This window comes from Erythranthe guttata, chromosome 3, assembly GCF_056151865.1.
Source record: "Erythranthe guttata isolate IM_541 chromosome 3, IM_541, whole genome shotgun sequence".
Taxonomy (NCBI): Eukaryota; Viridiplantae; Streptophyta; class Magnoliopsida; order Lamiales; family Phrymaceae; genus Erythranthe; species Erythranthe guttata.
Genome location: NC_142535.1, coordinates 3663321 through 3677004, shown reverse-complemented (window position 1 = coordinate 3677004; position 13684 = coordinate 3663321). Strand labels below are relative to the sequence as shown.

Below are 13684 nucleotides of genomic sequence, written 5' to 3'. Positions count from 1 at the left end.
GAGCTATGCTTCATCTGGTACAGAATGTCCAGAACACTTATTAAGTATGTAGCTTACTCCGATTTTTTTGTTCTCTTTAGATACATTGGCGTTTCGTTTCAAATGAAGAAAGTTTGGCTTTTTTTAATCCAAATGTTACAAGTATATATATATATATATATATATATATATATATGTGTGTGTGTGTGTGTGTGTGTGTGTGTGTGTGTGATTATATGAAGATAGAGAGTTATATAATACATAATGTAATTTATGTTGTGTAGCATAGAAGGAATGATGCTTTTATATGATTTTGAACCTTCAATGTTACATAATGTGAATAATTTTAAGGGTAAATTCCAGTTTACCCCCTTGTACTTTGGCTGGATATCACCTTACCCCATTGTACTCTCAATTGCATCGATTTGCCCCCTTGTACTTTGGTTCGATATCACTTACCCCCTTCTACTCTCAATTCATCGATTTGCCCCCTTGTACTTTGGTTCGATATCACTTTACCCCCTTCTACTCTCAACTCATCGATTTGCCCCTTGTACTTCTAAGTTTGAAAAATTTGTGGCTGGCATCGTGGACTATGTTTTCTCTCGGTCTTGAATTTTTTATTATTTTTTGTTTTTTTTTTTTTTTTTAATAATTATTTAAACAAGGATGGGTGGGTTTTTTGTAATTTTCAAACTTAGATCAAACAGTGTTAAGGTTAAAGGTCTGAAAACTAACGGCGAGGGCCACATTGAGATAATTTTTCAAGTAAAGGGGGGCAAATCGATGCAATTGAGAGTAGAAGGGGGGTAAAGTGATATCGGGCCAAAGTACAAGGGGGCAAATCGATGAATTGAGAGTAGAAGGGGGTAAAGTGATATCGAACCAAGGTACAAGTGGGCAAATCGATGCAATTGAGAGTACAAGGGGGTAAAGTGATATCCAAACAAAGTACAAGGGGTTAAGTGGAATTTACCCTAGTTTTAATTATACAAAAAAACTCTTAGTCTCGAAGCAAACGGAGATTTCAAAACTGCAAAAGAAGATTTCAAAACAGCAAATTGGGAAAGATTCTTAAATAGGCGGGGCAAGGACGAAGCAAATACAAAATGAGATTTCAAAACTGCAAAAGATTCTTGTCATTCGATTCTTAGATATGGCAAGGTAGGGGCGAAGCAAAAACAGAGATTTAATTCTCAGCTATAACAGAGCAGGGACAAAACAATTTCAAACAAAGATTCAAAACTGCAAACTGTGAATGATTCCTAGCTATGGCAGGGCATGGACGGACCAATTACAAAAAGAGATTCAAAACTGCGAACGATTCCTGGCTATAGCAGGACATGGACGAAGCAATTACAAACAAAGATTCATAACTGCAAACTACAAACGATTTTTAGCTATAGCAGAACATAGATGAAGCAATTTTTTTCTAGACATGTTCGGTTTTTCTGAAGTCAATTAAAGATTTCGGAATCGGAATACCAATATCGATTACATATATTTTGGGGAGAAATTTGGGGATTAAAAATTATACAAAGTAAGCTATTATTTTGGAGATTTTTATTTCCATATATTGTTAGGGGTACTTTTGATATTATAATCACAATATATTTACTTAAAAAATTAAGAGTTATTAGTTGAATTTATACATATAAAATCTCTTATAGGAGGACCTATAACAACTGGCCCCATTTGAATATAAGGGTGAAGTTAGGGGTGGTAATTGGAATGGAATTTCTGAATTCCGCCAATTCCGATCCGAAAATATCCGAATTTAAAACATTTTTTTTCATTCCGATTTTCGATTTTTTCGATTATTTTTGGAACGGAATTGGAATTACATATAAAATTATTGGAAATTCCGATTTCTTATCTGATTTTATACTATATATATATATATATATATATATATATATATATATATATATATATATATCGTATTTTTGAATTGTTTTTCTATTCATGTTTTGCAAGAACTATTTTTTCTTTGATAAACTGATTATGTTGTTTTTACAAGAGTTCACATTTCATCTTATTGATCTTTGTTTAGATTCTTGCCTTTTGCCGGAAAATGAAGAAAATATTACAAAAAAAATTCTAAAAATTACCATTATTTCCGATTTTGAAACAAAAAATTGAGAATTAATGCAATTTCCGAAATTCCGTCGATTCTGAGGTATTCCGAAATTGGAATGGATTTTAAAATTCCGTTTTTTTAACGCAAATTGGAACCTATTTTTAATCCGAAAAAATTGAAAAATTTCCGAAAAAAACATTTTCGATCCATTCCATCCGATTTCACCCCTCGATTAAGTATAAAAATAATTGCTGAGGTATGAATTTTAAAAACATAAGTTTTTTAATATGTAGAATCTTCTATATAGGTTGACCATGGCCCCAAGTGGCCTCAGGGAACAATTAGCAATTATTTCTTGTTACTCTTCATCATTATCATAACTTTGTATAACCCCTTGAATCCACATAGGTTGGATTATTGTCACTTGATTCAAGGTCTTCCCAATTTCTCTTTTGGAGAGTGCATCAGCTGCACTATTCTCAGTTCCCTTCTTATACTCTATAGTATAATTGAAGCCCAATAGCTTGGCTAGGTATTTATGCTGCAATGGTGTAGAAAGTTTTTGTTCTAATAAGTATCTCAAGCTCTTCTGATATGTTCTTATCACAAAAGTTCCACATATTAGGTAGGCTCTCCACTTGTGTACTGCAAGAAGTATTGCTAGGAACTCCTTTTCATATATGGATAATCCTAGGTTCTTAGATCCAAGTGCTTTGATTAAATAAGCTAATGGGTGCCCTTTTTGCATCAATACTGCTCCAATCCCATAATAGGATGCATCAGTCTCAACCAAAAATTTATCCTTAAAGTCTGGCAGTTGCAGCACTGGAGTAGTAGTCATGGCTTCTTTCAGCTTCTCAAAAGCTCCTTGGGCTTCTAGATTCCACTGGAATTGCCCCTTTTTTAATTGTTGTATCAGTGGTTTGGCTATCTCACCATATCCCCTCGCAAACTTTATGTAATAACCTGTCAAGCCCAGAAACCCTCTAGGAGCCTTCACTGTGGTGGGAATGGGTCAGCTCTTCACACTGTCTATTTTGCTAGGATCTACCCCTACTCCTTCTTCAGAGATGATGTGCCCCAAGTACTCCACTTTTCTTTGATAAAAACTGCACTTACTCATCTTGGCATACAGTTGATTGTTCTTGAGCAGCTCCAATACCTTCCTCACATGTTGTTGGTGAGTTTCCATATCAGGATTGTAGATGAGCATATCATCAAAAAATACTAACACAAACTCCCTCAGCTGATCTCTGAAGACATCATTCATCAATGCTTGGAATGTTGCAGGGGAATCAGTGAGCCCAAATGGCATCACTAAGAACTCATAATGCCCAGCAGAAGTTACAAATGCAGTATTTTCTACATCTCTTTGATTCATTCTAATTTGATGGTAACCAGCTCTGAGGTCAATTTTGGAGAACATCTTAGCTCCTCCAAATTCATCTAATAAATCATCAATTAGAGGAATGAGCTATCCATCCTTGATGGTCATGGAATTCAGTTTCCTATAGTCTACACAAAACCTCCATGATCCATCATTTTTCTTCACTAGCAGCACTGGTGATGCAAATGGGCTGTTACTGGACTGTATGATTCCAGCATTCAGCATCTCTTGCACCATGGTCTCCATTTCTTTTCTCTGCATGAAGGGGTACCTATAGGGTTGGGATTTGAATGGTTGAGCATTGTCTTTGAGGGGAATTGAGTGTTCAGCCTTCCTAACTGGTGGTAGCTCAGTAGGATTTTGGAATACTTCAGCAAATTCACTAATCACTTCTTTGATTTCAATGGGAACTTTCTTCTCTTCCCCTTCTATTTCCGAGTGTTGCATCATTACCAAGCATCCCACGTTGATCTCTCTACTGTGTAGCATGCCTTGTAATTCCTCCCCATCAATCATCTGAAACCCAGGCTCTCCATTTACTCCTTTGAGTATCACTTCTTCCCCTTCATAATTGAATGTAATCGACTGAACATTGTGATCAAAAGAGAGTGGTTCAAACTTTTCCATGAAGCCCACTCCTAGTACTAGATCACATCCTCCCAATTCTAAAAGAGTCACACTAATCTCAAACTTGCATCCCCTCATCTCTCACTGGAAGGCTGGGCAAAATGAGTCACACTCCAATTGGAGTTTCCCAGACACTTTCACTTTAGTTCTTTTTTTGCACACCGTCTCACATTTTAACCTTAATGCAGTTTGAGGGTCCAAGAAGCTATGTGAGGCTCCAGTGTCTAGTAGTATGGTTATAGGCTGCCCTTTGTACCTTCCCAGTATTTTGAGTGTGGTTTGAGTGACTTGGCCAGTGATAGCATTGAAGGATATTTGCATACACTCTTCTGTTACTTCTTCTGCTAGTACTTCTACTTCCTCTTCAACAACTTCATCATCTGGTAATGGCACACATTCAATATGGAACAACTTTTTGCACCTATGCCCAGGAATGTACCTCTCATCACAATTGTAACATAACCCTTTCCTTCTTCTTTCCTCTAATTCTGGTCTAGTCAGCTTCTTATTATTCACCCCTCTTCTCTCTGTCTGTTGGACTCTAGGGACTTGTAAAACTGGTTTGTAGATCTTCAAATGGGTGGTGGCAGACTTCACAGTGCTCTTGATTTCTTCAGAGATATGATCAGCAATCCCCTCTTGTAACTTGGCTTGTTGTATGGCTTGGGATAGGGTCATAGGTCTCATCATTTTCACCACGTTCTTGATGTTATCTTTGAGCCCTTCAACAAAACACTCCAGATAATAATTTTCAGTGAAAGATCTATGCTTCTTACTCACAAATGCCTTCAGATGTTCGAAATTCAATCTATATTCTTCCAATGTAGCTTCTTGGCGTAGTCTATTGAATTCGGCAGTTAAGCTGACCCCTTCCTCTTCTAGGAACCTATCCAGTACCATATTCATGAAATTCTCCCATCCTAGCCCTTCTAACTGTTCAATGTAATCAGTGTACCAATCTTCCACCTTGCCCTCCAGGTGCATGGATGCAAATTGCATTTTTTCCTGTCACTCATAGGGTTCGGAGCGAAGTATCTATGGCACCTCCTCAACCAAGTTCTAGGAAATTCCCCATCAAACTTTGGAAACTCTACTTTGACAGCCCTATTTTCTCCCCCTCTACCCGGGCTGTTAAGATTTCCTACCTCTACACGCATTTGGGGCAGTGTAATGTGTATGTTTTCAGAAAACCATCGAGGGTTTTCAGAGGAATTACCTTGAGTACAAGGAGCTTTTCCATGGTTCCCATTGACAGGCCGCCATTGTTAACTGAGAGACACCATTCTTGCAGGTTTTATCATCAACTGAGCTAAAAGACTGAAGAAAAGGAAAAGTTCGTAACATTTGGTATCTAGAGCCACCGTTTCTGGCTATCATCACCCTAAATGATGACTAGAAGTCACGTGAGAACAGGGTCGAGTGATAACACCAGATCTTCAATCCTCTAGTTAGTTTCCACTCTTTCTTTAGCCATTTCAGCTTGAAAATTGGCTTGTATCTCACTCATTTGTCGTTGAATCTTCTTGTTGAAAGCCAATTGTTCATCCAGATAGACTTCTGCATCAGATCTGGTGTTATCACTCGACCCTGTTCTCACGTGACTTCTAGTCATCATTTAGGGTGATGATAGCCAGAAACGGTGGCTCTAGATACCAAATGTTACGAACTCTTCCTTTTCTTCAGTCTTCTAAGCTCAGTTGATGATAAAACCTGCAAGAATGGTGTTTCTCAGTTAACAATGGCGGCGGCGGTGATATTCTAGGGTTGGTGTGGTAGAATGAAATGTAAACTACTCTAAGATAACCTAAGAATTACCAGTGATTTCATAAGAAAGCTGTCAGCTCCCATTTTGTCTTCTTATACTGCCACCATGTGCAGCAAGAGTTGAGGGTTGTGTGTGGTGCTTCCCATGCAGCTCAGGTGTGCCCACGTCTCTGATCTCTCTAAAACGACACCGTTTTGCCCCCTCCAGTAATAAATAAATAAAACGCTGAAATAACAAAAGCGCGCCCACACTTATATAAGTTGGACGACACCGTTTTATTCATGGATTTAAAAATCGTTTTATTCGGTTATTACAAAAAAGAGCTTATAAGCTCCAAGTCATTTTATAAACTTTCTTTAGCCACAGAGGATCGAAAGCCAGTGAAACCTAAAAAAACGAAAACCCAGCCGACCGAAGTTGAAGACCCCCTGAAACAGCGGCGCCGGCCGAAGTTGAAGATGATTAACCTCGTACGCAAAAACCTCGTCTCTTACATTGTGAAATCCCATGTTTCTTTCTCAACACCTCTCCATTTATCCTCCTCTTCTTCTTCTTCTTCGAGTGAAAGACAACAACTCCTTAAAACGAACCCTAAAATTTTCGATTTATTGCTCCACAGACACCATTTCACACCCGAATTGGCTTCACGGGTTGCCTCCGATTTAGCCCATCTCAAAACCCCAGAAAAAGCTGATTCAATACTCTCATTCTTCAAAGACATTGGTTTTACGAACACCCAGTTGGAGAAGATCGTTAAATACAAGCCTCGATTCCTCTCCGCTAGTCTCGAGGCTAGCATTAAACCCAAAATTAGGGTTTTTCAGGATTTGGGCTTTTCTTCCGACGACATTTCAATCATAATCTCGAGCAATCCGGCAATTCTGCATTTGAGTGTGAACAATAACATCATCCCCACATTGTCTTTGCTCAAGGGTGCGTTGGGATCCGATTACGATTTAGCCCGACTCTTGAGATTATCCTCTTGGTTTGTGACGACCAATTTGGAGCAGACGATGGTGCCGAATTTCGATTTCTTGAAGAGCTTCGATGTACCGACGGAGCGTGTACTGCTCATGCTCCATTGCTATCCGAGTTTTTTTCTGTTGAAGCCGGACATAGTAAAGAGATCGGTGGAAAAGGTGGAAGAAATGGGGATCGATCGACGCTCCAAAGTATTCATATACGCTGTTCGATCAATTGCCTCACTGAGCAACGAGTCATGGGAACTTAAGCTGCAGGGCTTTCGGGATTTGGGGTTTTCGGAAAACGAGATATTGGCGATGTTTGTGAAGGCGCCGTCTGCTTTCTGTGTGTCGATGGTCAAGATCAAGAAAGTCAAAGAGGTTCTACTTGGTACTGGGAAGTTCAGTAAGTCGTCAATTGTGAATAATCCGATGTCGTTTGCGTGCAGCGTCGAGAAGAGATTAAAGCCGAGGATTCGGATTTTAGAGATTATGGAGCGTAGAAAACTGATTACGAAGTGGCCGGGTCTTGGGAAAGTTTGCACCTTAACGGATGATAAGTTCTTTCACAAATTTATTAGCCCGTATATGGACGAAGTTAGTGATGTGTGTACATTCCGATGAGTTCAGTCAAGAGCAGAACGGAGATGAAACACTTATCGTAGTAAGTTGCTTACGTACATTTTATATTGATCGGTATTTCTTGGCTTTATAAGATGGTTGTTCGACTCTATAAGTTTGACATCTATCGCCCGAGTAACAAAACAAGAACTCGAGGACATGAAAAAAAAATTAATTCTGTAATTAATTTCATCCCAATAAATTTTATGAATCGAGACTCTGCTGATTGTATGACCTTTTTTTCTAGGGGAGGGGAATCAAGAATCGAAGGAGAAGTGGGGAAGCAAATGATCGGAAATTTCGACCATGTCCTCACATATAACATGTGCCAGGTAGTACAATGGCAACTGGGATTCGATTGTTATAACGCAGTTTAAGAATTTTGCATTACATATAATTAGTGCAAGTAAACATTCATGGAGGAAGAAAAAAAACACGAATAAATGTTGTTTTATATATATATATATATATATATATATATATATATATATATATATATTAATTAAGACTTTAGATTATTATGCATGATGTTGAGTGTTTGTATACTCGATGAGTTACAAAAAAAAATCAAGTAAGAAAATGCAACAAGAATAGTTGTTTCAGTAGGGTCTTGTTGAATCAAGATTAAAGGAATAGTATGGTAAGTTGTAACTGATTAATTTCGTTTAATTATTTAGGACGGTGGCCTATTAATTGTTCGAATAAAAAAACTAGAAAAAAAGTCTAAAGTATATTTTATCGAATGAACCTATATTTGTAACATAGGAAATGCAGCAAAAATATCTTACCAAGCTTGCAATGTTATGGATGAGAAATAATTGATGTAGTTTGGTTCGATTGTACGATTCTTGTCCTTAAGCTACCATCTAAATATTCGTGTTCATGGTTATCAAATTGAGTTACATCGTTTTCATTGAAATTTTAGCAGCTTTGCATACGATTTGTAGTCACTTGGTTTGAAATACGACTGTTTTTTTTAAGTTTACTCTATGCTACACTCGATGAACTTCATCCGTTATAGTTTTCACCATACACGTGTGCATATATATATATATATATATATAACATGTATGTATCTAAGCTTTCGAATTTGTAGAATCTTCATTATAGGTTGACCATGGCCCATGAGTAGGAATCACCTTTTTCACGGGTCGGGTCATGAAATTACGGGTAAGGGTCCGATCAAATTTCAGGTCATTGAATCCATAATTGGCCTTGGCCCACCACTAGTGAACTCAATTCTGATCTTGAAATTCTTAAGTACATTGGTCGATAAATTCTTCAGTAACAATGTATTTTGCACTACTTTTAATAGTTAGTTAAATATCTTGTGATACAATACTACAACAAACGGAACGACACGATTCGATATGTGAAGGAAAGCGACGCGCAATACTTTTCCGATTTGATAAGAACATGATATAAACAAAAGGATGAAATTTTTGTCGAGGACAACAAAGTATGTGGTTTTGAAATGCTCTAATCCAAGTGCCCAATGGCATTTGCGTAATTCATACACAGGGGCACAATCGTATTTACCACCGAAGTCATCCAATGAGTAGTTGTCCCGTTTGATTTTCTTTTCAGAAAACTAAAAAAATATCGGCCTCATACTCAAAAGTGCAGTTTTCCATTTTGTTGTAATGCAGAGCAAATGTCAACAAGAGAATTGATAGATGAGGGAAAAAGAGGAAGAACCCTCCTTTTCTTTCACACTCACCAGCCCCACTGAATTTCTAACAAATAACGGCATTTTCGCAATAAAAATTTCTAAAAATCTAATAAAAAAGGTTTATCCATCGTATCCTCCTATCCGAGAATCAACAAGTTTCTATTATCTTCGTCCCGCAAGGGATGATCTAATGGCTGGAGCAGGTGAACTTGTGTCAATTAACCCAAGTTCGAATCTCTTTACCAATAGTCGCTCGATCGAGCTTGTAACACATGGTTAATCTAGTGTGGTTTACGTATCTCGTACAGTTTGCAAGCTATTATACAAGATTGAAAAAGATTGAAAATTTTATCCAGTGTTGTACTTACATGTACTTAAAGTGGCCGCAGGTTCCTTTCATTACCCAAAAAAAAAAAAAAAAAAGGCACGTTTCTATTCGACATTGTTAACAAAATTTCGATACCATAACTTGCAATGACAAAGAAGATCCTTAATTTAAATCCATTTTTTTTAGTACATGAAAAAGAATTATTGGTTTTAAAACAATTAAGACACACCACCAGTTTCTGTACTAAAACTAAATCTAACAGTACATGCTCCAAATTCAGTCAGGGTCAAAGGGACCATCACAATTTGTTTTTGTCAAATTAGCATATTTTATCAAGAAACCATAACTCATTCTAAGCTTACTACACCCAAAAATAGCCACAAAACAAATTCTACCCTACTTATTACAAAGTCTGACGGGAAATTACATGTTACACCTGGTTATTTACAGTGGGTGAGTTTCAATCGCAGATATCCACATAATCACACACTCTCCCATATGTATGTGTGCTCAGTGGATAGTTATTTAATCAAATCGACAATTCCCCGATGTAAATAATCAGACGTAGCATGTAAGTCGGCCAGTAGCCTCAATTGGATTTATAAAAAAAGAAGGAAAAAAAAAATTGATGGCAAGAATCTAACATCATCATAATAGTGGTTAAATGTATGAATGAATGCTCAAGGTTGTAAACTCTATTACATGATACATTCATTCATTGTTAAAACAACATGTTTTTTTTTTCCTTTTCTTTTTTCTCCGACGAAGAAAACATCAATTGCACATGCAAATATTACAACATTTGTTTTCTATTTTGGTACAATACCTGAAATAATGAATTGATGTTCATTTGAATTGATGTGGGGGATCAAAAGGAGTTCATTTCAAGAATGTAGCTCCTGCTCTTGATCAGCCTCTGAACCGCCTCGGCCCACACTCCCTCCTTCCCAAACGCCTCCTCCACTAACCACTCATCGTCATCTTCTCCGCCACCGCCGCCCCCCACCGGCCGCACCACCACGAGCGTTGCTCCCTCGAGCACCATCCCTCCGGATAACTCCATTTTCGCCTCGTGCCTCATCCTCATCCCCACAGCGGGCACCGTCGTCCGATTGTTCCGCCACCACATTCCGCCCCCGCCGCCTGCCGGGTTGGTTTCCTCCGCCACTTCGCCGCCGCTCTCTCTGGACTCCGTCAGCCCGTCTTTGTCCATGATCACGGTCCCCTCGTTGTCCCTGTCGTAGACGACTAGGCGGGACAGAGAGTGCTGCTCCCTGACCACCTCGGAGATCATGAAATGCCTGGCGGAGGCTGCAATCAGCGCGCTGATCGTCCACACCACCCGCATTTTCAGGCCTCCACCTCCGCCGCCGCCGTTATCGGCGGCGGCGGTTGAATCGCCACCGTTCTTGAACGCGAGGATGACGCAGCTCCGGAGGGTTTTCCCGAATCGGGCGACCCATTTGATGGAGGTGCCCTTCTCGAGGCGGAGGTCGCCGGAGGGGAGCTCGATCCGGAGACTGGCGATGGCGTCGAAGCTGCGGAGGATCTGGGAGGGGGAATTGGGCGGCGGCGGCGCGGCGGTGATGGGGTTCTCGGGTGGCTGTTTACCGGTGGGGGGAGGGGAGACGAGGTGGTGGAGGGAGGTGAGGAGGGATTTGAAGAGGGCGGAGAGAAAGGAAACGCCGTCGTCTTCGTCGGAGGAGGAGATGACACGGTCGACGCGGAGGAGGAGGGAGTCCGCCTGGGGTACGGCGGAGTTGAAGCGTTTGGAGACGGATCTGCAGCGGAGGAGGGTCTTGATATCAGAGACCCGGTTCAGGATAAGGAGGAGAATCGGGTCGGGTAGGAGGTCGAAGAAATCGGAGCTATCCGGCCCGGAAGCCATGGATAGAGAAAAAAGAAAAAAGGAACGAATTTGTTGGGTGTGTTGGAAATAGTGGGTGGGTTTTTGTGGGGTTGGGGAAACAGTTGTTGAATGGAGAAAAAAGAGGAACAAAAGGGTGGGGGGGCAGATAGAGGGGGGTGGAATTGACCGTTGACTTTTTGTGTGGGGGTGGGGTCCTCCTTTGGTTTCATTGGCTTGCTGCATTTACAGAGCCTTTGCTCTCTGTCCTTGGACCTATTATTATATTATATATATGCTTTATTCTGTACATTTTGTAATATTTAATTAACCTATGTATTTACTCTAGGGGTGGATTCGGTACGGTTGCCAAACATTTAGCTCAATACCGTGTACCTACCGTACATTGCGGTATTGAAAAATTTCATACCGTTACCGTACCAAAAAGTTCGGTATACCAATGTTCGGTATACCGTTATTTTCGGTACGGTATAATCGGTACGTGGTATTCTACCGTACTTGGCGATGCATCAAAGATTAAAGAACAAATGACTTGAATCTATATATATATATATATATATATATATATATATATATATATATATATATATATATAGTTACTCTTGTATGAGTTATATCTTATTTTCTAAGAAGGTCCGGTGTATAATCAGAATAATTAACATAATTTTCTTCATTGAAACAAGAACATATACCATGATAATGTAAATGTTGTTTAATGGAACAACTAGGTATTTGTTAGGAACTTGATTGTACTTAATAATTATTACATACAATAAATACTTTACTAATGCTATACATACATGTAGGTAAAAGAATAAAATATTCATACATCATATATAACAAAAATTAGTTGGCTATAAGAAACATAAAAGACAATTTAGTAGAACATATATGTTGAATTACAAAATTCAACTTTGTAGAAAAAAGAAAAAAAAAAACAAATACACTACACTACCACTAACTTAAGGAAAAAATAATTGATGACATTTAAGCTTCAAAGTAAACAAAATAGAATTACAAAAAATAATATCGAAAAAAATATATTAATCGGATTAAAATATAAATTGCGGTACGGTACGGTATTACCGTGGTATTAGAAATACAATACCAATACCGTACCATATTGTAATGGTACGGTACTAATACCGTACCGTAGACAATGGTAACCGTTGTTTCGGTAATTTTTCGGTAATCCTTGGTTGGTATACCATGGTATATGGTAATCGGTATTTTTTTTCCAGCCCTAATTTACTCTATCTATCACGGGGGCTATTTAATTTTCTCGACGTTAATATTTATTACTTACGGTGGCATCTGTGGGTGAAAATTAGAATGTAATTTTCAAACTCTGATATGAAAATATAAATTTCGAATCGTATTTTTCATTCCGATTTTTTAAGTTTGGATATCCGGTTCTTTTGAATTTATTTGGAACGGAATCGAAATGGTATATAAAATTATCGGAAATTCCAATTTTCGATCCGATTTTAGTTTCAAATATTTCTATGTTTCTTCGAAATATACAACGTAGTTTCATGTATGGTAGTTAAACTCGCGAGATATCGCGATACGGTACGGTCCCAATCAAAACGCTACGACTCGCACTCTGTATCCACTATGTTTAAATATCGGAAAAGTATCGCGATATATCATATCGTATCGCCGTATCACGATATTAGTCAAAATATTTAAAAAAAATAAAAAACTAATAATAAAAAAAATTCACAGTTTCAGGGCTAGAAAACGGATTTCAAAATAACCCTTCAAATTCACAACCCTAATCCACATTTTTCACTTCAATTTCTTCAAAAAATATCACAATATGACAACCCTAACTCAATTTCTATAGATTATTGTTATTTTTTTTGCCATTCAAGTGCGAATTTATGAGTGATAGATTAGTTTTTTACAAATTATGAGTGATAGATTAGTCTTTTAGAAATCAAGGATTCGAATTTGAACTTTGTTGATGTTATTTTAAGAGTAATAATTTTTTTTTTCCTATTTTATAATGAAATTTGAAACTTGATTTGACTTTAAAATATTAAATTTTACATGTTTATAGTATTTCTATTATGTAAATATATATATTTTATTATTTTTAATACTTGGTTAAATGTCGTACGATACGATAACGATACGATACGCTACGCTGATATTTTCTTATTCGATAACCATGGTTTCATGATATATTTTGTTATTCCATAATATAACTTATCTTATATTTTATATGAAAAGGAATTTTCGAATTCCGATCTTAAAATATCCAAATTTTGAACTGTATTTTTCATTCAGATTTTTGAAGTTTTGATATCGGGCTCTTCCGAATTTATTTCGAACGGAATCGATATGGTATATAAAATAACCGGAAATTTCAATTTTCAATCCGATATATA

The 13684-nt window shown here is 37.8% G+C and overlaps 2 protein-coding genes across 2 annotated transcripts; one reads left to right on the top strand and one right to left on the bottom strand.

Annotated features, from left to right (window-relative positions):
- Positions 1–6119: 6119 nt before the first annotated feature.
- On the top strand, positions 6120–7877 carry LOC105973938 (uncharacterized). The gene is made up of 2 exons (XM_012998982.2): positions 6120–7464; positions 7669–7877. The coding sequence occupies exon 1, from the start codon at positions 6120–6122 to the stop codon at positions 7422–7424; it is 1305 nt and encodes a 434-aa protein (XP_012854436.2). The 3' UTR covers positions 7425–7464; positions 7669–7877.
- A 2201-nt stretch (positions 7878–10078) lies between these two features.
- LOC105973921 (F-box protein AUF2) lies at positions 10079–11423 on the bottom strand. Its single transcript, XM_012998962.2, has one exon. The coding sequence runs from the start codon at positions 11307–11309 to the stop codon at positions 10290–10292; it is 1020 nt and encodes a 339-aa protein (XP_012854416.2). The 5' UTR covers positions 11310–11423; the 3' UTR covers positions 10079–10289.
- Between the last annotated feature and the right edge of the window lie 2261 nt (positions 11424–13684).

Bases quoted from the DNA above. Each gene is read 5' to 3' on its own strand.
- LOC105973938 (XM_012998982.2), top strand. From the start codon at position 6,120: ATGGATTTAAAAATCGTTTTATTCGGTTATTACAAAAAAGAGCTTATA.
- LOC105973921 (XM_012998962.2), bottom strand. From the start codon at position 11,309: ATGGCTTCCGGGCCGGATAGCTCCGATTTCTTCGACCTCCTACCCGAC.